General features: G+C 35.4%; 4 protein-coding genes across 19 annotated transcripts in view; 3 read left to right on the plus strand and 1 right to left on the minus strand.

Moving 5' to 3' along the window:
- Positions 1-540: 540 nt before the first annotated feature.
- LOC116848643 lies at positions 541-1,803 on the plus strand. The gene is made up of 4 exons (XM_032824947.1): positions 541-780; positions 895-1,039; positions 1,319-1,495; positions 1,589-1,803. The coding sequence occupies exons 1-4, from the start codon at positions 726-728 to the stop codon at positions 1,743-1,745; spliced, it is 534 nt and encodes a 177-aa protein (XP_032680838.1). The 5' UTR covers positions 541-725; the 3' UTR covers positions 1,746-1,803.
- Positions 1,804-2,185: 382 nt separating this feature from the next.
- On the plus strand, positions 2,186-9,916 carry LOC116848554 (gamma-tubulin complex component 2-like). Of its 3 annotated transcripts, none has more exons than XM_032824776.1 (18): positions 2,186-2,347; positions 2,449-2,541; positions 2,706-2,870; positions 2,960-3,104; positions 3,214-3,376; positions 3,450-3,593; positions 3,702-3,856; positions 3,940-4,068; positions 4,270-4,449; positions 4,526-4,715; positions 4,833-5,026; positions 5,111-5,321; positions 5,390-5,558; positions 5,636-5,810; positions 5,963-6,106; positions 6,556-6,633; positions 9,167-9,327; positions 9,445-9,916. In XM_032824776.1, the coding sequence occupies exons 2-18, from the start codon at positions 2,489-2,491 to the stop codon at positions 9,527-9,529; spliced, it is 2,541 nt and encodes an 846-aa protein (XP_032680667.1). In that variant the 5' UTR covers positions 2,186-2,347; positions 2,449-2,488; the 3' UTR covers positions 9,530-9,916. The 3 variants fall into 3 exon arrangements, with proteins under 3 accessions (XP_032680667.1, XP_032680668.1, XP_032680669.1); XM_032824777.1 differs by having other exon boundaries at positions 4,526-4,700; XM_032824778.1 differs by lacking the exon at positions 6,556-6,633.
- The window catches only part of LOC116848552 (N-acetylglucosamine-6-phosphate deacetylase), a 19,864-nt gene continuing 3,158 nt past the window's right edge, over positions 9,912-26,617 (minus strand). Inside the window, exons 1-5 of one of the 8 annotated variants that reach the window (XM_032824770.1) lie at positions 14,102-14,833; positions 13,235-13,255; positions 13,060-13,158; positions 11,811-12,911; positions 9,912-11,665 (exon numbers count right to left, since the gene is read on the minus strand). In XM_032824770.1, the coding sequence (XP_032680661.1) occupies positions 10,089-11,665; positions 11,811-12,903 (2,670 nt within the window). In that variant the 5' untranslated portion in view covers positions 12,904-12,911; positions 13,060-13,158; positions 13,235-13,255; positions 14,102-14,833 and the 3' untranslated portion in view covers positions 9,912-10,088. Of the gene's footprint in view, positions 11,666-11,810; positions 12,912-13,059; positions 13,159-13,234; positions 14,079-14,101; positions 14,834-14,975; positions 15,028-17,953; positions 18,211-23,883; positions 25,832-26,617 lie in introns of those variants that run through there. The other 7 variants (XM_032824767.1, XM_032824771.1, XM_032824768.1 and 4 more) reach the window with 7 other exon arrangements.
- On the plus strand, positions 16,967-26,422 carry LOC116848555 (mucin-1-like). Of its 7 annotated transcripts, none has more exons than XM_032824779.1 (22): positions 16,967-17,126; positions 19,254-19,385; positions 19,497-19,554; positions 19,644-19,714; positions 20,061-20,237; positions 20,616-20,714; positions 21,816-21,983; positions 22,078-22,176; positions 22,238-22,336; positions 22,417-22,515; positions 22,763-22,861; positions 22,930-23,028; positions 23,104-23,202; positions 23,447-23,545; positions 23,607-23,705; positions 23,784-23,882; positions 24,011-24,112; positions 24,225-24,326; positions 24,827-24,925; positions 25,053-25,157; positions 25,585-25,844; positions 25,928-26,422. In XM_032824779.1, the coding sequence occupies exons 2-22, from the start codon at positions 19,277-19,279 to the stop codon at positions 26,009-26,011; spliced, it is 2,325 nt and encodes a 774-aa protein (XP_032680670.1). In that variant the 5' UTR covers positions 16,967-17,126; positions 19,254-19,276; the 3' UTR covers positions 26,012-26,422. The 7 variants fall into 7 exon arrangements, with proteins under 7 accessions (XP_032680670.1, XP_032680671.1, XP_032680674.1 ...); XM_032824780.1 differs by having other exon boundaries at positions 21,885-21,983; XM_032824783.1 differs by lacking the exon at positions 24,225-24,326.

Consider the following 26,617-nt stretch of genomic DNA (forward strand, 5'->3'; position numbering starts at 1 on the left):
CGTCGCCGTTGATATGCGTTGTTAATATTAAAATTATCTAATAGACTTGGTTTACATTGTGCACTTGATACTCATACTAAATAGTAACTTTCTATTAGATAATCTTAATATCGTCGATATATATATATATATATATATATATATATATATATATATATATACAACGGTATATTAACATAATCTTAATATCGACGATATTACTAAACAACTACAATAATTTATAAACAACGGTATATTAAGTTAGTATAATACTCATCAACAAAACATTATATTGATTGAATACGTCGCTGTTGATATGCATTGTCGATATTAAGATTATCTAATAGAAAGTTACTATTTAGTACGCGTATCAAATGCACGATGTAAGCCAAGCCATAGAAAATTACTATTTAGTACACGTATCAAGTGCATGATATAAAAACCAGACCATTGTAGGCTGCGTTCAGATTCCTTACCCGGGTGCACTCTAATACAAGAAGTACTGTAGTATATGTGACATATACTATAGTGTTTCTAGTAACAGAGTGCACCCGGGTAGAGAATCTGAACGCACCCCTAGATGGGCTTTTAATCACCATGTAATTTCATCCTAATTCGAGGAAACGGTAACGGTATCTCGAACATCATTCGAAAAGATTGAGATTTATAACGCAAAGCATAAAATTGCATATAAATAAAGAAACTATATTTAATATATCGTGGCTCTTCTTTCACATGTAATCAATATGAATGATAGACATAATTCTCTTGATTATAAAAATATTTCTCTTATGCTAACAGGTAAATTATTATTAAATAAATTATATATATATATATATATGTTATATTATTGTTATTAAATTTTACATTTTCTACATTATCAATATTCAATAACACAACAACTCCTTTTTGTAGGAGAAATAAGTTCGGCTTGTATAAAAAGAAACAATTTAATGCAGCCTACAAAACATACAAGTGTATCTTTTATGGATAATATGGAGGACGATGACGAAAAATTTATCTTAGATTGGAAAAAAAATATTGATAAAAGTTCTATAACGTGAGGAAAACCACTAGTGATTTATTTGTATATATTATTATGCCATACTTACAAATTAGCATCTTTTCACATATATAGGCAAAATAAAGAAAATTATAGTATAAAAAATTTGCAAAATAAATCGTATTCATTGAAAAAGAAGTCAGCATTCAGTGAAGAAGATCAAAATCTCATGAAGCGATTTAAAAGATCTATAAATGAGAGCAAAGCTCTGTGTATAACTTCACAGAAACCTGAAAACATTAATTATTTTAACAATCACAATCTCTCCCCTAACAGCACAGATGTTCAGGGGACATCCAGAGAACATCCTGAGGAAGTCCTGAAGACATTTCTTCGTCCTCAAGACGTCCTTAGGACGTCCTCAAAAGATCTTGTGCTGTCTGGATCATTTCCTACAAATGCTACAGTTTTCACTCCTTCTATAGCATTTAATAATATTGATAGGAATTTCAGGTAATTTTTAATTTACGTATTGTTACACACAGCAATTAAATAATAATCTTTATTAAATAATAGTCTTTATTTCAATTATTGCATAATTTTCAGAAACAAAGCTAATCGATTTCTTTTTCACATAACTTCAAACATGCAGAAAAATCCACAAGTGATAACGCCAGCAAGTAAGATTTTTGCCGAAACAGAAATTGAAGAAATGATTTATTATGAAATGAAGTATTTAACACAGCCTCAAAAAATTAATTAAGTAATTTATAATGTGTTCTATATGTCGCAATATTGTTTATCCATATAATTCATTGATATATCATTTACTATTTATCTGTATAACGTTCATCAGTATCTTTTATCGATAATATAACGTTAATGAATATAAATAATATTTATTAGATACTTTTATATATTTGTCAAACAGAAATATAAATATTTTTTTTTTTATTTTTTGATGTCTGATCTTATCAAATGTAATATTAATGTAATAGTTGGGAAAATTTCATTGAGAGAGTTTATAAAATTGGGTATCCTAAATATATTAGGACATAGCAACCCACACAATATAAAGTTTTAAAAAGCATCTTAAAGATACCTTAAAGAAATTTAAAAGACGTTTTACTTGTGCAGACATCTTTTAGACATATTTCATATATCTTTAAGACATCCTTAAGAAGTTTATTCTACTTGAAAATATAAGGTGAATTTTCAAGTTGCCGCGAAAAGAAAGAAATTCTCGACAGATAGCGCTATAGACAAGAGGAATTATCATAACCTTTTAAATCTTTCAAACATAGGGAGGTAACGCGAACAATAAACATGATCGAAATAATTGTTTCTACATAAACGAGATTTTATGTAAGTTTAATATTTTCTCTCTTATTTATTTCAATTTAAGATATTATCAACTGATTTGATTTAAACTGACTGTAAGTGTACTGTAATTGATATTTATTTAGATCAATTAGAGAGAGATATATATATGTATAAAAATCAACCATGAGTGAATTTAAAGTACATCATTTGATAAGAGAATTGATTGAATCACTTGGGTAAGTGACAGATATATCATATTTCATAATCTGAGTGATTTTTAAGGTCATACTATTTTGTAAGTCAATTTTACAATATGCTCTATATATATGTATGTTTTTATAAAGAAAATATAAAGTATACAAAAAGAGCACTTTTATATACAAATATTATCTTTTCTTAGTTCAGAAACTGCTCCAGAAGAACATGTAGAGAAACTACAGAAAGAAAGTTCAACAACAAATGCACTAAATACTGTTGCTCCTCAAAGTTGCATTCAGCATCTTTCCAAACATTCATTACAACCAGAATTATTTATACAAAAGTATGAAGAACTAAAGTCTAAAAAGTTAGTGAGTTAATATAATTTGAGATATTGTATGCATGATACACAAACACTTTTATACATATAAATGTAATAAAAAATATATTTTTTAGGGTGGATTTACTAGGTCCGTTTATGCAAACTCTGGAACTAATATCTCAAGATAAGGATTTAATAAAGTTTTTGTCAAGATCTGCACCAGCATTAACTGCTAGTTCTACAAAAAATCAAGTCATTACACAAAAAGATTTGCCAAAGGTAATAATATAGCAGTAAATAATTGCAGTATCTAGTTCCAATGAAAATTATTATATAAATATTACATATACGCTACATAAGAAATATTTTAATTTAAATACATTGTTAGATCTGCAAAAATGTGATGAAAGCTGCTGTCGAAGGAGGAAAGAAATTAAATCAGCAAGCAGTTGGTAAAAAGAATGATACCTTAACAATACACAATTGGGTGGCAGAACGTCCACGTATAACTTGGGACTTTTATAGTGACACAACTGTAGCACTTTATCAAAGTTTGTAAAAATTTGTTTCTTTGAAATATAAGTGAGACACAAACTATGTGTATTTAAAATCAAATGATTGCAGAAGTTGTTCCTGTTATATCTCAAGAGTCTATACTTCTGTGGGATATCCTGTATTGCTTAAAAGGCATAGATGGGTCATACATAGTTTCAGAACCTTTAACAACTCCCTATGGTGTTAAGACATTTGCTATATCATCAGATATTAGTAAGAAATATGTAAAAAATTTCAATCTGATATTGAGTCACAAAAAACTCATTTGAAGTTCTTAAAGTACATTAACAGTGTAAGCAAGTAAAAGTATTCTCTTTTCAGGTATATCATTTAAGCAACTTGCACAACAGATATTACCTTTAGGTTCCTGTTATTCTATGACAGTGAGATTTGTAGAGGAGAAAGTCTCCCCAGATGATGGACAAGTTAATCATGCCTTGAGAGGAGCTATACGATCTTTACTGAAGGATTACTTGGTAGTAAATTACATTTTGCAGTGTGTAATGATATGAACATATAATTTATTAATTTATTATATGTTTATATAATTATATTTCAGCTTTTTGTTGTGCAACTTGAGATGGAACATGTCCATGGCAAATTAAATTTACAAAAGTTATGGTTTTATATCCAGCCTACTATGATTACAATGTCTATACTTGCTCAGATTACATCCACAATATGCAAGGTTGGTAAAATAACATCAGTGAATGTGTACATAGTAAAATTAAGAGAGTCAAAATCAAATTAATTAAATTAATTTCATTATATATTCACCGCACTCTCTTGACGATAATATATGAATGCCATATAGATTTATATTTAATGTATTAAAAGAGTTGACTCTCTTTTCTAATATTGTACATAATAGAATGTTGATCAATTTTAGGCAAATGCTAGAGGTGGGAAAGTGTTGAGCCTCCTCCATGAACAAACAATGAACAATATCAGTGGTGAAACCAAGTCCAAAGAACTGTGTCTGTATTTGATGCAAGCAGCGAGCATGCCGTATATGCAAATTTTAGAAAAATGGCTTTATAAGGGGATGATATGCGATCCATACCAAGAAGTTGGTATCATCATATGTGAACAGTAGTAAAAGTTTGTCTATCATACTTGCACATTTATACTTATGTGTTTATCAGTTCTTTGTAGAGGATAACGAATTGGTTCAAAGAGAAGAACTTCCAGTGGATTATTCTGCAGATTACTGGGAGAAACGATATACCATGCGGCCGGAAAGGATACCTGTGTTTTTAAGCGAGCACGCACAAACAATACTTAGAACAGGAAAATATTTTAACGTCATTAGGCAATGCGGTGCGTTCATCAAGAGTACGATATTGTTTGTTTTTCACGTTATAAACGTCACTTTATGCAATGTAAATTTCATCAATTAGTTTCATCAACTATTTGCAACAAATGTTTGATAAGCCTAAAATGCATTTATAGGTAAAACAGTACAATGGGGGAAACAAGAGCCTTTGAGTTACCAACATCAAGGACAGAAATACATAGCTGCCATCGATAGAGCATATTCAGAAGCTGCTAAAAAATTATTGGAAGTACTTATACATGAAAACGATCTGATGGGCAGACTGCGTAGCGTAAAAAGTTATTTTCTTCTCGCTCAAGGAGATTTTATAGTAAGTTCGACTTATTTTATTTCTCAAATATTTGATATTTTTTATACAACATGAGAGAGAAATTTATCCACTTTTTGATATTAGGTTCAATTTATGAATCTCTGCGAGGCAGAGTTAAGTAAAAGCATGTATGATGTCGTGCCACATCGTTTGGCATCTCTCCTCGAAGTTGCAGTGCGAATGTCCACTGCCGATTCAGATCCTTATAAGGACGATCTGAAACCTGAGTTACTTCCGTATGACTTGCAATACCAAATGTTTAGAATACTTTCGATTCAAACCAGAGATGAGAAAGGTATTTTATCGGAAAATACTACTCTTATTCAATTATATTTAATTAACCGAAATTAACTTCTATTACAGAATACTGCCTTCAGGCAGGTAAAACTCTAACTGGTTTAGAAGCTTTTGTCTTCAATTACGATGTCAAATGGCCAGTTTCTCTAATTATTAATAGAAAAGCGATAGCTTGTTATCAAATGTTATTTAGGCACTTGTTCTCTTGCAAACACGTTGAAAGGCTTTTGTGCAGGTAAGCTACTTTTGGTTTGATTAATCAAGATCTTATATCTCTATTTTAGCAAAGTATTAAAATTTATTGGATTACAGAGTATGGGTTAGTAATAAAATTGCAAAAACTTTTACGCACGAAGTGGCAATGGCTTACAGACAAGCATTCTCATTACGACAAAGAATGTTAGATTGTATACAACACTTGGAGTATTACATGATGGTGGAAGTCGTCGAGCCAAATTGGCTAAAATTTATAAATAAAATGAGCAAAGTGATTATATTTCTTTCTTATTGCTATGTAATATGAAACATATTATTATAACTTATTTATCATATACAAGTATATCCACGCAAAATTGCTTTATGCATACACACATGTGTTAAGTTTGATTTATTAAATTATAAATAATGTTATTAAACCAGGTTAGTAACGTTGACGATGTACTGAGCGTACACCAGGACTTGCAGGACAGTTATTTGAAAGAGTGTATGTTAACGGATCCCGACCTTCTCGGCTGTATTACCAATATATGTGCTATATGCGTAGAATTCTGCAATTTTATGCAGGTAAGTCTACAACATATTTTACATAATTGTCTAATCCACTGCATGTAACAAATTATATCCAGCGACCTCTTCCTCTAAGTTGCAACCATTATTTCAATTGGATTTTTATTACAAAGCTTTATTTTTAACTACATAATATAATTATAAATACTAATAAGTACTCCAAGTCTCATGTTCTTTCTTTCGCGTAATAATTTCATAAAAAAACATTTATATATTAGGAAATTTTATATATATTTCTTCGTGTAACTGAATTAGCCAAATTTTTTTATTTTTTTTTTTTTTTAATTTATTTTAAAAACACTATGAGAATTGCCATATCAACATTGAATAAGTAATGATACAAATAATGCAATTGATACAAATGATTTTATATTTTGTTATGAGAGAAAATTATGGATAAATATTCAATATCTATCAAATTGTAATGCCATTTTGCTAATGTTAAGCATATGAGCCGCTACTACATTGATGCTGAATTGACATCCATGATTGGTGCCTGTCAGGAAGATGTCTATGAATATGAGGTATATTGTCAAAGCTTTAAGCTCGTCTTCATGCATCTCTGTAGTTCTAGAATCATGAAGCATTTCTTTGCAGATGAGACCTTGTTAGAAATCATTATTATATCGTTAAGAACATGTGACTGTTATATTTATTCATTATTCCCCATTTGTGTGCATGATACGACTAATATTCTATTTAAATTTTTATCTTGTAAATGCAGTGGTGGCTTTAAAAAAAGATATTTTACAAATATTCTATGTTATATTACATTGTAATTTATTTACATTGCTTTTACACATATAAGAAAAGTTTAACATTTTATTGCATTCTTGTATAAAATTTTAAATGTCACGCGTTAGTGTTATTTTGGAAACTCCGTTGTGCAAGTATAAATGATACAAGCATTTGTTAATAAATTTATATTTTGTTCATCCTGTGAAGATGTCTGAAGAAGATGAAGTAAGTATAAGAATTAGAAATGTGAAGTAGAATACTTTTGGATATATGAAATGTATTCTATTTTCCTATAATGTATAATGTATATGTACTTTTAATTATATATATTTTATACCATTTTGACTCGATACTAGTAAAAACTGGCTCATTACACTAAAAATTATTTAAAAATGTTACAGGCATCTGTAAATGCTGAAAATTGTGTGATATTAAGTATAATATTCTTTATCATATATTTTTTTTATTAAAAACATGACATGAGGTAAAATATTTTGTAAAATTTATTATTTTTTCAGTTTTCTTTTTTTGGGATGTTATCTTTTTACATTTTTTTAAATATGAATTTGTAGAGGCTACTTATATAAAGAGTGTGTATGTGTGTGTGCGTGCGTGCGGGCGCGCGCGCGCGCGCGCGCGCGTGTATGTATGTATGTGTGTGTGTGTGTATATATTTCGTGCCTAAAATTTTTTTAGAACTTTATTTTAAAATATAAGTAGGTAAAATATAAATAGTTTGAAGAATTTTACCGCGCTTATTACACGTACGTTAAAATATGGTTCTGTAAAATTTAGATATTCTTAAAAATCTAGAATAACCATTTTCTGCATGTTTTATACAACATGGAAAATACGTTAATTTTTTTAACGTGTGCTACATTATTTATTTATGAAAATTTTGACTATATATGGTGTCCTATTTTAATCGATCACCTCAAATATCTCTTGTACAGTGCATTTTAGGGAAAAATGTTTCAGATAAAAGTTTGGGATTTCGAGGGGGACATAAGATAATATCATTGGTTTGACCTCGAGTGACGTCGTCAAGGTCAGGACAAGGTCACTTTGAATTTTTTAAATGGAATCCCCCATTTTTCATTACATATTCTTATAGCATACCTCGAAAGCTTTCCAAAACACTATAATAAAATATTTTTTCATTAAGTATTTTTCGAGTTAAAAGGCTTCAAAGTTGTTGCCATTAGCGTTGGTACCTAAGGTGTTCGACGGCTAAAATCTTTTGAATGTTGTTCAGGGCCATGACTTTGACAACATTTGTCAAAGTCAAGGCGATTGGAGGCTATTCCTAATATTTTCATTTCTTCAAATTTTACAGTAAAAACGAAAATAATATTTAAAATTATGGAGTAACATGTGGATTCCAATTGACTCTAAAGGGTCATATGAAGGTCACAATGCTTCGTCGGGGCCACAAAGAAGCACACGTGTGAAATCCCATTAATAAATTTCTTTAATAATCATAGCATTGTGACCTTCATATGATCCTTTAGAGTCAATCGGACTCCACATGTTACCCCATAATTTTAAATTATTTTCGTTTTTACTGTAAAATTTGAAGAAATGAAAATATTAGGAACAGCCTCCAATCGCCTTGATCTTGACAAATGTTGTCAAAGTCATGGTCCTGAACAACATTCAAAAGGTTTTAGCCGTCGGTCGAACACTTTGGATACCAATGCTAATGGCAACAATATTGTAACTTTGAAGCCTTTTAACTCGAAAGATACTTAATGAAAAAATATTTTATTATAGTGTTTTGGAAAGCTCTCGAGGTATGCTATAAGAATATGTAATGAAAAATGGGGGATTCCATTTAAAAAATTCAAAGTGTCCTGACCTTGACAATGCCACTTGAGGTAAAACCAATGATATTATCTTATGTCCCCCTCGAAATCCCAAAACTTTTATCTGAAACATTTTTCCTTAAAATGCACTGTTCAAGAGATATTTGAGGTGATCGATTAAAATGGGACACCCTGTATAGTCAAAATTTATTATAATATTGTAAATTATAAATCTACTAAAGTAATATAATAAAGTAGTAAGTTTTGAAACGCATTTTTGAGACACTTTGCATAGTATAATTGTCCAAGTAAAATTATTATCTGTGGTAAAAAGCATGGTTATTAAAAGTAGCACACTATAGTCAATACATTATATATTGACAATTAAATAGAACTTTGCAATAATATACTGCACATATTTGTTATTTCTTTAAATTGCTTCTTAATTTAATTTTCATATTAAGTGCGATACACATATTTTTACAGCGTAGTAGCTAACTATGTATTTTACTAGGTTGAAAATGGTGTCGCAACAAAAGACGGGGCAGGAAGCTTTGAAGAAACAATTGTATCATTAGATGAAAAATTTACTCAAGTATTGCTACGTCTTCTAGATCGAATTTGTGATTTGGGTTGTCATAACAATAATGAAAAGCTACTTAATGTCTTATGTCGGTAAGTTTAAAAAAAATAATTTTCTTAGTTTGAAATAAATTAATCATTTATTATAAGAATATATTACAAATTTCTGCATTTAGTAGCATTTCTTAACGATATATATGTTTAAATTAGGCTCGACTTCAACTTATTTTACACCGATATACTGATATGCCGAGGAAGAGAGACGACTGTCACGCGGCAAGATGTATCTGGTTAATAATTATGCGTTATTCGCGTAACTTGTTCATTGCTGTCGCTGATTTACTCTCAACATGTAGATTTGTGACAATAATCTGTTGATATATAAAGAGAAGAATTTTAATTATTTTCTATACATATAATAGAGATCATATTAATTTTCGCAATGACCACAATAACGTATCTGCTTGTTGATTATATTTGCTAACGTTGATTGTATTTATTAACAAAAACAATATTCTGGCTACAAATAGATCTTCAGAAAAGATCTTCGTAAAAGATCTGCTTATAATTATAACAGTACAAATTGTAATAGAATGTAACATATATATGTATATATATTCTTTTTTATTGCAATATATATATACATATATATATAGTAATAAAATGCAACATACATATTAAATAGGATTATTTATATTGATTGCTTCACATTAGTTTACACTCTAAAATACTCTAAAATAAAAGTTTATATGATAGATTATTTAGATTATTATTTTATGGATTTAAGTCTTAAACAGAACAGACATCGCCGAACACTCATATAGTATAAGTTCAAATGTTCTTTCGTTCGAATTTTATGCTGCACGTTCCATTGTATTATTAACATTATTATTCTCGACCGCAAGCTTTATAGTATTCAAGACGTCCTCAATCACCGTCAACTTCTCCTGTAACTTGCTCATTGTGATCATTATTCTTTCGTTGTCCGACAACTGTCTCCTACTGCAAATAATCCGCTTAGCTTTTTTGATTATATTAGGATCCATCTTCAGGGTGGCCCAACGATTGTATTTTTTGATAGACTCGGTGCGAATGTACTTGGTATAGCCTCTGTGGTTGTCATAAGCGTCTAAGTTGTCGCAAGGCTTAATGCTGATTTTGCCGTCTACCAGATAATTCGGAAACAGGAGGATCCTCCTGGTAAGATACTTGAACAGACTCCGGCGCAAGATATCACAACAGAACCAATGTCTAAACAGCATGCCGAAAACCACGTGCTCGACGTAGGCGACCAAACGTATTCTGGAGATGAGACTGACGAGTTCAGCCTTACAGAGGATCTCGGCGGTATCGCTAACCGCCAGACCATTGAGTAGATTGAACAGCACAATAGCAATGAGGAAGACAAAAAAAATGAAGACGAGGTGACTCCAGACCGGATGCGATTCGAATGATATATCGTCGGCGTCGAATTCACCGGTAAGCATGATGATTGTCTTGAAGAATGAATGGCCGGGATCGGGAAAGTTATCGTCGGCGTCCTTGAAGAGCGTGTAAAAAGCGAAAGCGAAAGCGAGAATGAGGAAGATGTACGGAAAGAGAAAACGTACAAAATTTAACGATACGGTACGAAACATTTCAACGCCGGTGGACAAGCGAGGATGTTGGCTGATCAAGAGCACCAGGTTCCAGGCGGATATCAGGATCACTATCGCACCAGGCACAGGTCCCGCGTTGCATAACACGGAAAAAGTCATGGCGATCAGCGCGAGTTCCAGCCAGTTTTGTGGGCTCTTGAAGTAATATATAGGACATGAAAAGAGTTGTATAATCTCCCGTAAGGCGAAAAGCAGCAACATCACGCCGATAAGAGGATGCAGAAAGCTTTCGTATTTCCAGGAGGCTGTTCTCAGGCTGTCGTTTAAAGCGACGTCGAAACTACCGTTTATCGTTTTATTTTTACTTGACGAACTATGATACGTCGTGCTCAGGATATAGATGTTCACCAGGAGATAAAACGCTACGTAAAAGACGAAATTGGCGCATAGGAAATGCCGTATTCTGTGCCACTTGAGATAAAGGAAGGACGACATCAGTGGGTGTTTAAGCAAATGCTTGAGACCGTTGTTGCAGGCAATGTACTGGAACACTTCCATTTCGCGATAAAGCCGATGCGCTCTCTCCGTGGATCCGTCGACATGCGGCATCAGGCAGCGGTAGTCGAACTCGATCGTGTATTCATTCGTTCGGTGCTTCTGCGTTTGCAGGCAATCGTCCAAATATCGCGACAACGTGCTCACTGAGATGTCCGCGACGGGCGGTACGTTGAATTTGTTCATGTGTCCGATGTAACTACCGCGTTCTAAGAGCAGAGTCACCGCTTCGTGGCAACCTGCCCTGGCCGCATAATGCAGCGGCGTGTTGCCCTTATCTGCAACATGAGAAGATGTTGGAATGTTCAGCAATATTATCGACGAATAAACGGAAACTTGATAGCGGCCGTTCAAGCGCCTGTCTCATCCACAAGAAGGTATCACTTTCCTTGATACAATTTCTAATACTTGTAAAATACTTACCATCAGCGCAACGAATGTCCACATATTCTTGCTCCAGGATTAGCTTTAGACATTCAAGCCGATTAGACGTATCGTCGACGTCGTGTCTGCTGGGCATTCCTAGCTCCAAGCAAGCATCTAGGACCAGATCGTTTGCTGCTCCAGGCTCCACATTCAACAGTTCCCGAAGAATACTATAATGACCATTTCGAACCGCTATCTGCGCGGCTCTCTTCACGTTGAACATACTTTTCTGAAGTTTGCTCAGAGTCCCTACCACAGCGCCGAGGAAATTATGTTGCGCGGCTATCTCCAACAAATCTTCGGCCACACCGTGAAGCATCTGCGGTTCAATGATCTCCAGACTCCTAAGGAAGTTCACCTCGTCGTTGACGGTCAGATAATATTTGAGATCATGCGCGTTCATTTCTCTGCTTTCGCACTTCGGTGGCAACGACAAGTCCGGCATGTTCTCTTGTATCACTTCGCGCGCCGTCTGATCGTTGTAGTCTCTGTAACTGTCTAGATCGGGACGCTGCTTGCACACATCCAGGATCAATTGCACCATCTCGCGCTGTCCATATATTGCCGCCATGTGAAGAGCCGTCAGGCCCTTGCTGTTGGGAATATTGGCGCTGGCTCTTGCCTCCAATAGCTGTCTGGCACACATTAGATTTTCCTCTTGTACCGCGATATGCAAAGCGGTCTCTTGTCCCGCCTCCAAATTCACATTTATCATCGAATGCGTTAATAATATCGCCAGTGTTCGTTCGTGCCCGTTTTCGGTGGCGAAATGTATGGGTGCGCGATTATGCACCTCGTTCACCCTATTAATCATTGCCCCGTTGGACAACAAGAGACTCACAAAATCCGTCAAGCCGTTTCGGCTGGCTATATCGAGGCACGTTTCTTCGTAGTGATTCGGAAAGACGTAGTTGATATCCAAGCCAGGTGGTCGCTTCTTCAAGTTGTGTTCCATGATGTTCCTAAAGGAATGGAAGTCCTTGGATCGTAGGGCATTCAGCAAGAGTCTGTAGAGGACATGCCTGTCGGTGAAGGTAGTTTCATAAACGTTCAACAATTGCTCCTGCAACAACTCTTCCTCGAGTTCCATTTTTGCCTCTAGAAACAGAATGTCGAGCGTTAGAATATTGACGATATATTCTTGTGAAAAATGAGAAAGATTAAAACTAAATTCATGAGTAAGGAGAGTATTGTAATATAATTTTAAAAACGATTAACTCTCTTCTGTCACTGTATAGTTTCTTACCTTTCTATCTAATGCACTTTCTCACATGAATTGTGTAAACGTCGTTACAGCAGCTGCCTACTTCTCTAACATTCTTCTCGATTGTATATTCTACAGAATCTGCGAACAACAATGAGCCCTTTGATATATTCCGCGCCGACGAAAGATATTTTGACACGTTGACACGACAGCTTACCTGCAATTCCAGTTGGGTACGCTGAGAAAAAGAGACTCGAATATTTATTTGTGGGATATAAAATTTATTTATTATATAAATAATCTTTATTTCACGGAAATCCCACAAATAAATATATTTAAGTTTCTTTTCTCCCTGTATAATATAATGTATTCGTATATTAATAGACGGATTGTTAAGAGAACGGGGTGTTAAGAGGATACCTGCTATATATTTTGCTTACGACAATTTCAGTAAAACGCTTGCGAAAAACGGATTACAGATATTATAAATATCTTTCCGTTTTGTAACAGTGGATCGTTTTATTTTCGATCGCGCTCATTTCTGTTTTTGTCGCTAATGCGTAAGAAACATACGTACAAGAAATGAAATGAGAAGAAACAAAAAATGTCACATATGTGCTACATTACACTTGCAAAGTTGTCTAATACGGTACGTGGGTGTTCGCCATATGACGACTCCGATCGTGAGCTCACCGCCACAATTTACTCAAGTACCAATTAAGCGTTCCGCTGCGTTATTTTACCGATTGCACAAAGCGCACAGCTTTTGTCCAGCACGCACTTTCCCGTAATTTTTCAGTTATCGCTCTACGATATAGTTATTCGACTTTCCAATTGTCAAATGCGATAGAGTCCCTCTCATTGTGCATCGGAACAAAGAGGCTGTCCGGATGCGCTTCCTGTTGGAATTCATTTAGACTCCAAGTATGTACAGAGAGAATCAGCGGAATGATTCTTTTTGGTTTTCACGAGCAACATGTTTGTGAAAAAAAAAAACACGAAACTTGCAAAATAATTGGGATCAATTTCACGACATAGTCAAATGTATAAAATTTGAAGAAGTTGCTTTAGTCCCTAAACGTACCAGATAATACTTGTCAAATATTTCAAAATATGTCGAAAGCTCCTCAAAATCGGGTAAGACACTTTCAGTTCTCTCCTTATAAGTAAAAAATTGTTGAGATAGTATAGTACGAAACGTCCCTTTTAATTCTAAAATACTGCAATTAATAACACTTTTAAAATTTTTTAGGCACTTTGTCGCGAAGTGAGAGAGTCTAGTCGGCAGAGTGACACGATCGATCCGACTGATACGACAGATGTTATTAAACAAAAGATATCTGCTAGCTTACATTCGCTTTTAATTCCAAATGTGCACTTGTGAATTTGTCGCGCGTGTGAGAAGAAATGCGAGATCAGCATAAGTTAAGTGTACGAAGGTATCATATTCAAGAGTCCTGGCAGGTTTTGTCGCCATGCTTTGCTTGACTACCGTATCTCTTGATTACGATAGCTTATCGATGGCTCATCATTCTATAATTTCCGTTATGCTTTTATAGAATACTCATCGTCTTTTATAAAATACTCATTGACTATGTACGAATTATTCCAGTAGGGTTTCTTCTTCTCTCTTTTAACCGAGCATCGTCGCAGTACTAATTCCACATTGAACACATCAGGAGCGCTTAACAAGTGGTCCACAGCTGCATCGGGAAGCTGCACGATGAAAGTAATCTCGCATTCCTTTCACTAAATCAATCCTCTCTCTCTCTCTCTCTCTCTCTCTCTCTCTCTCTCTCTCTCTCTCTTCCTCTTTTTTCTCTGAAAAACCGCCCTACACTTGCAATCGTATCGATACGGCACATTTATACGTCGTACCAGTGTGATTAATCAATGAATGCACATATGATATTAATAGCGCGTGTAAGTGGTAATACTTGATTTAATATCTTACGCACCAGTATCGGACCCACCGTGCCACTCTACAGACCGGACTAGCTTGCGTCGCGACGATCGCGACGACGATGACCATGGTGGAAGAAGAGGAGAGAGAGGGGTCGGGGTCTCATCACGATCGGGTGTCGGATATTCTACTCGTAGCTCTGTTCTTACAACAGTGCCTCTTTTAACGTTAACACAACGCTCAACCGGTTTTTTCTCGCTAACAGAAGATCCTTCATCCTCGCGGATTGCATATCTTGAGCAAAAAACGATGACGTAGCAGAAACACCGCTTAAATCGCGAAGAAAGAGGATAAAATGTTTGTGTAGTCAGTTGAATGTAATTGCAGGCGATTGTAGACGATACCTGCAATTGATGCATCTTCCCCAAGTAGCAGATCAAAATGACGTCAAAAACTAGTCATAAATGGTCGATTGACGTCATGTGACTAAATAACGACGTCTTTAACACGTCTTTTTTGTAACATCTTAATGACGTTTCTGTGCAATGTCTTAATGATATGTTATTGACGTTTAGAGATGTTATAAAACTTCATTAAGTCGTCTTAAAATGTCGTCATCGGTCTGTGACATTAGACCGTCATTTTGACGACATTTTCACGACATTTTTAGTCATTCCTTGGTAATTTTTGGTCATGAACTGACCAGATTTGGACGTCATTTAGATATGAGTCTGCTACCTGGGTCGTTTCCTTTTCCTCTTTATGTTGTGTTTTCCTCTTTATTAACTTGAACTTTTCACTAAGATGAAACGAATCGAGATTATCCGGTCAGTCTAACAAACAGACTGATTTACTTCGCGCTCACTTTTTCAGCACACTATGCTACACGCGAGATGGTGTATCTTAAAGATCGAACATTTTTTAATATATATTTTATCAATAGTACCACGAGAAAATTTCCATAATCTCTCGCTTCTGACGTCATAATTCGATATAGCGGCAGTGAGGAAACGGGAGTCTCAAATACGAAGCGAAGGTGCTGTCGTCTTAGCACCATAATTGGACGTGTACGCGTGATTTCATAACCCACGCACCCCAATGTTCTCAATCTCCATCCTTGACTCTTTCAGCTTCGCGATGTCCTGTTCGTCGAAAGGGAATCGGCTAAAATTAGAAGCTCACGCCATATAGCAAATGACGCGGTTAAATATTCGTGACTTATTGTACAGGTGTGCTGAGGTAAGAAATCGTTCTTCTCTGCTAACGTTGTTCAGCATTTTATTTTTACCAGTCAAATAGGACTGGACATGATGGCAGATGATTAAGACGAAAGTTCAAAGTTCTAAATCTTCCATATTGGAGAAAATATGCCTTTATACCTTTATATCAAATATATCTTTACGTCGAAGGCAGAAATGGAGTCGATAGATTGAGCTGAGATAAGTTTTCAAAGATGTTTTAAGTTACGGTTTACTTTCCAGTTCTGTTAATGTGCACAGTTTATCGCATCATCATGATCATTCGTCATATTACTCGTAGATGTATCAAGAAAATACTTTAACATTAATTTCGAGTAAATGAATCTGAGCTTGAATATCTGAAATTAAAAACAAGCTTCACGAGTTATGTTCGACTCGACTATTCAAGATATACAGTCATGAAAAAACATCATTTAAATGCCATTTAAACGCCATATAAAATATCGAAAAATAACGAAGGAAACCACTTGATGCTAGTTCAAGGTAGACGCGACATTCGTGCGTGTTTAGAATAGATCCTCAAATAGTACATATATATAATAGTACATATATATATATATATATATATATAAAGAAGTAAATTCCATCTTAAGAGAAAAGTTTTTTGCAAACGACGGAATTTTTCGACGATGTTCTTCCTGGTATTGAATATACGTGTTATCGAATTACGCGATGACTCGCACTCCAGATCTGTACGCGAGGCAAGCTACTTGCAGGCGCTTGCGTTTCAGGGTTCTTCCAATCACTGCAAAAGGTGGGGACTCGATTCCGGGAAACTGGCGCACGTCGTGATACCTTGACGTTTGGTCTTCAGTCGCAGGTAGACGCGTCTTAGGTGCGCATCCGTGCAGATCTCCAAGTGTTAAGAGCACTTCGAAAGTTAATCATCAGCCGTTCTCAGCTCTCACCGACGTGAGACACTTTCACGAACCTTTTCTTCAGATAGAGTGAGTAAACTTACTGTGCCTTCAGTACGCAATGATCAAATATTACGTTAAAGTATCACGATTCTGTGATGACCATTGCAAAAACTCACGAGATGCTAATATTAAAGAGGCGAGTTTGATGTGTAACGAATTGACGTCAAGGTGTCGAATCGAAGTGATCGTACCGTGATCAAATTCGCAAATATATTGACACGGTAACATACGTTACTTTCACAGCGCAATTGTCGCACGTACAAATATCAAAATGGGAAATATTTTATTGAAATGTTAAAAATGAGGTTTTATTATTATTTTATTATTATTATATTATTTTCTTTTATCGGAATTCTGTTTTCCTTGATCCTATTCTTGCTCGATATGTTGCTATAACATAAAATTTTATCGCACATTCATCATCGATAAATGCGATATAATTCGAAATGATTTATTCATTTGAATAATAACACGTAGTAATAACGTAGTAAACGTTATAATTTTCACTTTGTTGCATGCAACGCTGGTATTAAGATCATGACGAAGATAATGACATCAGTTTACAGCATAATATTTCAATGGATCGACAAGAGATCGACAAGATCGGACTTGTGTGCCGATTGTGTGTCGTTCTTTCAAATATAATAAACTAGGCAAACTTAATTGATTATATCAGCTTAGAATATAAAGTTAAGTAGTTATAAGTAGTTGCCGCTGTTAATTTGTAAAAAGAATTACGAGATGAGAAAAAGGTTCGGGGGAAGATAGATTATTTTGTATTATATTTACAAAATTATATTATGTGAGAGATCGCAGATATACAATTGTATTTCATAAAATCAATCGCGTACCTTGTAAAGCAAAAATTGTATAGCGATTGTATCTTATAAGAATAATCGGTTTCGTAAGGTTTGCATTCGCGAGTCTTACTCAATCTCTTTCGCTCCAATTTCGGCAACATCATGACACGTTTGTACTCACGTGTACTCTTATGTATCGGACCATGTATTTACCACTTCACTTTCATTCCCGTATTTGGATAACGAAATGCTGTGTACACACTTGTGCACATACGTATGTACATTTGGTATATCCATACATCGTGTGCCAACTGAAAATGAACGCACTCAAGTATATACAGTACATAACACGCGCGTGTGTACAAGTTATGTATAGTTACTGTACGATGTTATATTATCGCGAATTTTAGGGAAAAAAGACGACTCAAATTAATTAATTTTCGACATGTTTTCTCTCCTCGCGATGCTCAACGCCAACAACACGTCAACAACATCATCTTCCTTTTATACGCAATACATCGTACCGAGCGATGATGTAAGAAATTCGGCGCAAATGAGTGACTCGCGAGATCACCTCTAACCATACTCGGTAACCGGCAATCGATCGTTATGGAACACTTTGTACGTCGTAGGCGATGCTGAAATGAATGCTCCTTGGACTTTTTCACCGATAGTGACGTATAAAATCGGCGTATGATCTAATATTAAATGCAAACAATACCGCTATACGTCCAATCGATACGACTACGCGTTTATAAAGGTTTGTTCCTTTTAAATTCAAGTAGTCGCCGCAAACTTTGAAACCGTGATATCACGAATCGTCCAAATCGTTTCCCAATTTTGTCACAAGATATACCTCACTTTGTGCATCAATGATTCGCGGGAATTACATTATTATTATGAGATATCGTGTATTTAGGCGCTTTTTCAGCTTGCTGGTGTTCCGTCACATGGGCGGCAGCCGATCGCGAATACCTATCATGGTCATGCTCCTATATGGTTCGCCATGAGTCGTTTCTGTACCCCCCGAGGTCGCCTTCATTGCATAATTCATGGACGCCTGGATGTACATACGATTTTACGTCTCGTTATTTATATCAGAAAGAATCATGTTTCATCCGAGAGAAATTCACGCGTGCAGTCAGCAAACAATTGTCAGACCATTTTAATCTATTTTTTGGAAAATTAGAATGATGGTCTATTTCGGACATCGCAAGGATGTGTAAAAGATGCTTAAGTAAAATAGAACGTTTTTTTAGACGTCTTTAAGACATCTTTTAATAGTTTCTGCTGTTTAGGATATAATGCATAAAGAACTTGTATATTCATTTGTATCATCTGATATATCCGATAGCAAGGACAGAATACTCGGTTGACATGGTTGGAATGGCACAAAAACCTTGGACACCCACGAAACGACGAGGCCCGATTGCCGCGGAATATAGCAGCCCGGGGCCAGCCTGTGTCACTTTACCACCACTAATTGGTACGAATTTTGTCAATTTTACGATTTCATAAAGTTTTATCCACAATATATATAATATGCAAAGAGACGGTAATAATCGAAAGCAATAACAACGACGCACAATGTCCGCAGGAAAAACCGTTCCAGATTCCAAAAGAGAAAGAGCACCGGCATTTTCCTTCGGTAGCAGGTAATTAAACTTTATAGATCCAGTAGAGTAGAGAACTGTTCTCTACTCTATCTGCACAAACTGCTAATATCGCTACGAATATTCTCCAGACACTCGGCGAAAGACAATAGTCCGGGACCTGGCCCTGGACAATACAACGTCTCTGGACTTAGCGCAAAAGGTAAATGTACATACCTTTTACCGTGACGGACTTCCCTCGCCACGTTAAAGTAGATCAAGTGTTATAGCGATGAAATTCGTTTAAATTAAATTCATGTTAATGAATTAAACGAGATACACGTATATTAAATACACATACGTGAATATACAATTGTGTTTCGCAGACTTGCGAATGTATCGGCGTTTCTAGGTCGGCCGTGGTATCGACCAAACTTGAAACCGACGATATTCCATCAGAATGATACCATTTTAATTGCCGGCGTTCACGAAATTCCTTCGCCTCGGGTTTGAACAAAGCATATCTCGATTGTTAATAATCCGCTAGTGATACGATGCTAATCTTTCAGGAAAGGATGCCGCACCTGCCGCATCGTTGCACGGCCGAACGAAATCGACAAAACCGGAAGTAACTCCCGCACCCGGCGATTACAATCCACAAAAGGCGCAGAAGGTCATCCTGGACAGCTCCCCGAAATATTCCTTCGGCGTTAAAACGCAAATCGAGAAGATCAGCTGTACACCCGGTAAGTCTAAATATTTCTAAATATTTATGTTATTATAAATAATAACATAAATATTTAATTATAATGATTATATAATACGATATAAGTATCATATAAATGATATAATGAAATACATATTTAATTAGTATAAAAATGCTTTAACGTTACATACATCTTTCTAGCAAAATGCGTCCTGAGAATTATTATTTTATTATCCATTACCATAATGCACATATAAAATAATGTAAATGGTATAATATTTAAATATGAATGAAAGTTTTTGTTCTTGAAACAAAGAGATATTTTACACGAGCAAACAATTGTACCACCGCTTACGTCGTATTCGTCACGTCGTGACAGTTGAAATTTATCGAAATACATGTTACATCTCGATCGTAGCACCAAACGACTATCGCACTGAAATCGTGAATCTCTACAAAGCGGCAGCGTACACTTTCGGCGTAAAAGCTGTATCGGAAAGACCGAGTGATGCGCCCGGTAATTATGCAACAACCAATTAAATACACGCGTATCCGATATTTTGTCCACTAATTACGGTAACCGGCCGCTAATAAGAGACGCATACGTGCGAAACAATAATGCAAGCCTAGGAAAAGGAATGCTACGGTAGTTTCAACGCGTCGATCACACTTATGTACATCTCAGTGGAACTAATAACATGCTGCAGTTAGTTTGTTCTCATTAATAAAATGAGAATCATTTAATAGCACGTTGTGTGTACCACAGTACTTATTTATTTTCAACATAAAATAACTCGAGTTTTTTTTCTGTCATGTAAAAATACAATTTGCTTCTCTTGAATTCACTCTTCCAAAAGTCGCAACAAGTTATTGAAATTTAACATATTTTACAATTATTATATCAACATAATGGTGTTTAGGACAGTCGAAGCCGTACCGCAACTAATCGCGATTACCGTTACCTACCTTCGATGGGACTTCATTTGGGAATATATCCAAAAATCAATATTAGAAACTGTTATCGCTGAGGAATCGTTGTTTAGGTACAGACGTATCCTTCCTTTTTTTTCAACACACGAACATTAGGACTCACGTAATCTAGCGATTTGAACGTATAACAGTATGGGACAGTAACTTTGACCATAACTTCCATGCACCATAAAGAATTTATCAGTGTGTTGTATTGCTGCAAGATCGTAGCAAAAAATCTACATTTCTTCTGAATCTTTTATTACTATCTTTCAAATTCACTGTAAATTTAATATGCACGTGTGGTATCTGTGTGGACGTAAATGAAAGTAATTGCGTAATTACTGTAGTAGAAAGTAAATTAACGTATATAAATAGTAGACGAGTGACACACACACACACACATATAGTTTCAAAATAGTTTCTGAGAGTCTGAAATACGCGTAAAGAATTAATAGACTAGTTGATACGTAGATGCTACATACGTAAGATCGAATAGTAACGAATTAGTAGCGCGTCGCTTGTCGTCGTAAAGTAATTGCTGCATGCCTCATGAGAGACATCCATTTATACCCCTCTATTTTATTGGCTTATACCATTCAGTATCCCTTACTCTCCTCTCTCGGAGTTAATCCCGCAATTTCGGCAGTAATGCTTGTAGCAACTAGAAAATCGCAGCATGCGATGGAACTCGTAAAATTGATCGGCAAATGTCTAGCCCCAGGTACTTATCATCCCGAGAAAACGAGACTGGACAGCGCACCGCAGTTCACATTTGGAATTAGAACGCCGCTCGATAAAACGAGCGACACGCCAGGTAATATGAGAGACAAAAATTATAAAATTCAGTCCGAACAATCTGAAAAATTAGCTCGATTTTATTTTGTATCTATTTTTCCAATTGGTCACAGCACCTGGAGCATACAGTCCAGAGAAGGTGAACCTCGAGAGAGGTCCGCAGTATAGTTTGACTGGCAAGGGTCGAGTGGAAAAGTGCAACGGAACACCAGGTACACGGAAATTCACGTATTCGTTTTGGAACAAGTGCAATAAACGCAATTTCTTCAACAGCACCGGGTACCTATTGTCCCGAAAAAGTGAGACTGGACGCGTCGCCTCAGTTTAGCTTCGGTCTAAAGCCTGCAGTGGAGAAGCCAAACGAAACACCAGGTATATATGTCAGATAATTCGTTGTAATAAAATACATGTTTTTCAAATATCGCATATTTGGATACATTTGTTCGTTTTAGCACCTGGCGCGTACAGTCCTGAGAAGATAGATTTGAACAAAGGACCGCAATATAGTTTGAGTGGTAAAGGACGTGTCGAAAAGCCCGCTGATACACCAGGTATAATAAATTGCAATTTGCGTGTGTATCTTTATATAAATTATAATATATGAACTGCACAAAGTGCAGTTTTCTTACTTTTCAAGTATATAATATCCAAGGAGTAAAATATCTATATTTTTTTTCCGTGTGAGTACATTAAGTAAAGGATTAAGGAAATACATTAAGTAAAGGATTAAATAAAGGCATAGGAAAGGACATTAACGGAAAATATATCTCTCGCATAAAATAACAACACAATTTTCAGCGCCAGGAGTATATTGTCCCGAAAAAGTAAAATTAGATACCACGCCGCAGTATAGTTTTGGAATTAGGCCCCAGCTGAATAAACCTAGCGATACACCAGGTAATCAATGCGCATTGCTTCTGCGAAAATTTGAACAATGATTGTACGTGTTCGTGTATTTCGCATAGCACCTGGAACCTACAGTCCGGAAAAAGTGAATTTAGATAAAGGACCGCAATACAGTTTGACTGGCAAAGGGCCCGCGGAAAAGCCAGCTGACACGCCAGGTGTGTGCACGAGTTACACATACGAATTACGTAATATACGTAAATATAATATTATAACAATGCAAATATTTATAGCGCCGGGCACGTATTCTCCCGAAAAAGTAAGATTGGATAATACGCCGCAGTACAGTTTCGGACTTAGACCCGCTTTGGACAAACCTACTGACACTCCAGGTAACCTATTCCTAAAAGTATATTATACTGAGCATACAGAGATGTTCTATGTATGGTAGTTGTTCTTACATGGTCGCTTTGCTATCTTTTTTACATCATCTGTTGATACAAGTATTTTATCCTAATAATCGTCTTTATTTTTTTGTCTGCAATTCTTTTCAAATGGATGAAATGTGCAAATATTCCTCTTTTTGCTCACTGTATTTTCAAGAAATAGTAATGCAATACAAGACAATCTTTTCAGCGCCTGGCGCATACTCTCCAGAGAAAGTTAAATTAGATGCCACTCCTCAATACAGTTTTGGGATTAGACACGCTTCAGACAAACCTAGTGATACACCAGGTAATTAAGACTCGTCATTTTGATGCAATCTTGACTGTTATCATTTATATTTTTCGTGTAGCACCTGGAACTTACAGTCCTGAAAAAGTAAATTTGGACAAAGGGCCACAGTATAGTTTGACTGGCAAAGGCTTCACACCGAAACCTGACAATGTTCCTGGTACGTTTAAAAGTTCCTTGAAGCACGATAGTAACATCACTGATTATCCGCATTCATTTTTGGTACATGTTGCTTCAGCACCTGGTACGTACAGTCCCGAGAAAACCAACTTAGACAAAGGGCCGCAGTACAGTTTGACTGGGAAGGGGGCACCGGAAAAATTGAATGATAATCCCGGTGAGTGTTACGATCTCGATTTATATTTTCAAAGCGCATTCTTTCTTTTTTTCTTTCAACGTGCTATTAACGCACAAAGAAAAAATAATAAAGTAATAGATGACGTTGATTTCTGATTGGCTCGGTAGGCCCTGCCGATTACAAACCAGAGAAAGCTCTTAATCTGGAGCATAAGCCCTATTTCAGTTTTGGTAACAGAACACCCCTCCATAAGTCTCACGATACACCAGGTAATGGTGTGAACTAACAAGAAACTAATCTACTGTTTTCTAAATGATCTTTAATACGAATAAAGATGTAATAATTGAGCAACGGCGCACTAATTTCCGATTACTTTGGTAGGCCCCGGTTGCTACAATCCGGAGAAAGCACAACATTTGGAACACAAACCTTATTTCAGTTTCGGTAACAGAACACCATTGTATAGAGCTAATGATACACCAGGTATATAATGGTGTAAATTAGCAACAAATTAATATTATACACACTTTGATTACTCATTACTTTCTCTGTAGATAGAAAATAGTGTGTGAATGCAACATACATAGTGCGATTTTGGAATGTTTTCGTAGATAAACATATTTTCATCCCTGTCCAACTAACTCCCTATAAAGGTGATTGTTTATAATAATGTTAATTATGTAGTAGCATCGATAATTACTAAACTAACAATATCTCAGGTGGAAAATGTATTGAATGCTGAAATAGAGATATCGAATTTGAGGCCACTATCAATGTGCAAATCTCCGTCAATGTGCTTCAACGTATGTGATAAGCGTAAACATATTGCGAATATATTGTGCGTAATGTTATGTTCAATATTTTTTCCTAAATACATGTGTTAGTGTATCGGCTAGCAGCCTTATGCACGAGATAGATGAATGTGATAACCGTAACGATGCTTTTCGAAAGAGTATAGAAACATTTTCTAATTCAACTTGCAGCTCCCGGTACGTATAGCCCCGAGAAAGTAAACATATCCAAATCACCCGAGTACAGCTTCGGCCTTAAAACTGAAATACATGAGAAAAACGCTATACCAGGTGCGTTTTCGCTAATTCACAATTCCTAATTGATCGCTCGGTAATCACCAATATTATAATACCGACCATTTTACTTGAATTTCACATTTGTGTGACTTTACTTTCAAAATTATATATAATATTTCAGGACCAGGCGAGTACAGTCCAGAAAAAGCTATGCTTTTATTGGAGAAAGCATTGCAATTTAGTTTCGGCCTTAGACCGCCCATTAGTAGGCCAAGCGACATTCCAGGTAAATAATTTATCTAATCTATCGATTTTAGCCAGGGATGCGGTAAAAGTGAATTTTTCGTTGCATGTTACACCATAGCGAATTTATTTGCACACGCTAACGTGCATGGAACTTTATAGAAATGCATCGATTAGCTTTTCGCAGGTATAGCCTTGTATATCAAGTTAAATGTTATAATATTTTCTTTTCCATCTCCTGAAAAGTCCACAATATAAATTACGTACAATAGTATTTCATGTGAGACGCAAATTCTTGCTAAATTTTATGGAATCTGATGGGAAAACATAAGCTGCTGTTAATGCGTCAGAAGTAGAGAAATATATACGACGTAAATGGTGGATGAAAATTGTTTTCTACGAATCGCGTGAAATAATCTAGAATGCATGTCCGCGGATATTTTGAAGGAAATAATTTGATCGGATTTCAGCACCTAATGTTTATAACATCCCATCCGCTCTCGGCGGAACTAAAGAGGGCAACAAGAAAGCGGCACCCGCCTATTCGATATCTAGTAGGCAGAAAGTGTTCACGGACGATCGTGTTCTCGTACCTGGACCGGGAGCATACGAAGCCATCAAACCGGACGCAGTCAGAGCAAAGAGTCCGGCGTACAGCATAAGCGCACGTTTCTCTTTACCCGACGATAACTCACAGATCCCAGGACCTGGAGCACACTACCCGGAAAAGGTAGGAGATAAATTAATATGGTTATTTAGCGCAATCCTCTAATCATACATAATATGTTGAACATTCATGTAATTATGTTTCAGGTTGTTCTCGATATTCCTCCTGCACATACATTTGGTATCAGGCACTCGCCGTTCATTTGTAACTTAAAGGATGCGGTTTATTAATTTATCTCATTTAAGACGTACTTACTTTTCTCATTATTCTTGATTGACGCTATTGATAAACAAATCTTAGAAACGGTTTTTCTTTTCTTTGTTTTCAATTTAAGATCTGTAGTGCACCGAAAAATTTTAGTGATAAAATTTCAACGGTAAAAATCAACTGTAACCATTAGTTTTTATATTGCGTAATTGTTATATCACGAAACGAGACAACTTAAATACTTAATTAGGACTATTGCAAACATAAATGCATCTAGTGCGACACATTGCAAAATCTTAATGTTGCATAAAGAGAGCAAATAGCGCTTTATCTCATCACTAATGACTATTCAACTAATGTAAGAAAATTTTATGCACATTAACATAAAAAGAATCTATTTGATTAATTCATTAAAGATTGATTAATATAATGCATTGATATTTCTTATTATTCTTTAGCTTTAGAAGATATAAATATCTTTCCTGTAATGTAAAATCAGTGTTATACTAATTTTGTGCTTTTACACAGCCGCAGTAAAAAATGAAAGGCGTTGAATAAAAAGAACATGCATTTATTGTATATATATATATATATATATATATATATATATATATATATATATATATATA

This window comes from Odontomachus brunneus, unplaced genomic scaffold (genome assembly GCF_010583005.1).
Source record: "Odontomachus brunneus isolate Ranch 3 - 2012 unplaced genomic scaffold, Obru_v1 Obru_scaffold_097, whole genome shotgun sequence".
Classification (NCBI taxonomy): Eukaryota; Metazoa; Arthropoda; class Insecta; order Hymenoptera; family Formicidae; genus Odontomachus; species Odontomachus brunneus.

Bases quoted from the DNA above. Each gene is read 5' to 3' on its own strand.
- LOC116848643 (XM_032824947.1), top strand. From the start codon at position 726: ATGAATGATAGACATAATTCTCTTGATTATAAAAATATTTCTCTTATG. The intron at 781-894 runs GTAAATTATTAT...TCCTTTTTGTAG, and splicing joins TATTTCTCTTATGCTAACAG to GAGAAATAAGTTCGGCTTGT. The intron at 1,496-1,588 runs GTAATTTTTAAT...CATAATTTTCAG, and splicing joins AATATTGATAGGAATTTCAG to AAACAAAGCTAATCGATTTC.
- LOC116848554 (XM_032824776.1), top strand. From the start codon at position 2,489: ATGAGTGAATTTAAAGTACATCATTTGATAAGAGAATTGATTGAATCA. The intron at 3,857-3,939 runs GTAGTAAATTAC...ATTATATTTCAG, and splicing joins CTTTACTGAAGGATTACTTG to CTTTTTGTTGTGCAACTTGA. The intron at 4,450-4,525 runs GTTGGTATCATC...TGTGTTTATCAG, and splicing joins TATGCGATCCATACCAAGAA to TTCTTTGTAGAGGATAACGA.
- LOC116848555 (XM_032824779.1), top strand. From the start codon at position 19,277: ATGGTTGGAATGGCACAAAAACCTTGGACACCCACGAAACGACGAGGC. The intron at 21,984-22,077 runs GTAATATGAGAG...AATTGGTCACAG, and splicing joins TAAAACGAGCGACACGCCAG to CACCTGGAGCATACAGTCCA. The intron at 22,516-22,762 runs GTATAATAAATT...CACAATTTTCAG, and splicing joins AAAGCCCGCTGATACACCAG to CGCCAGGAGTATATTGTCCC.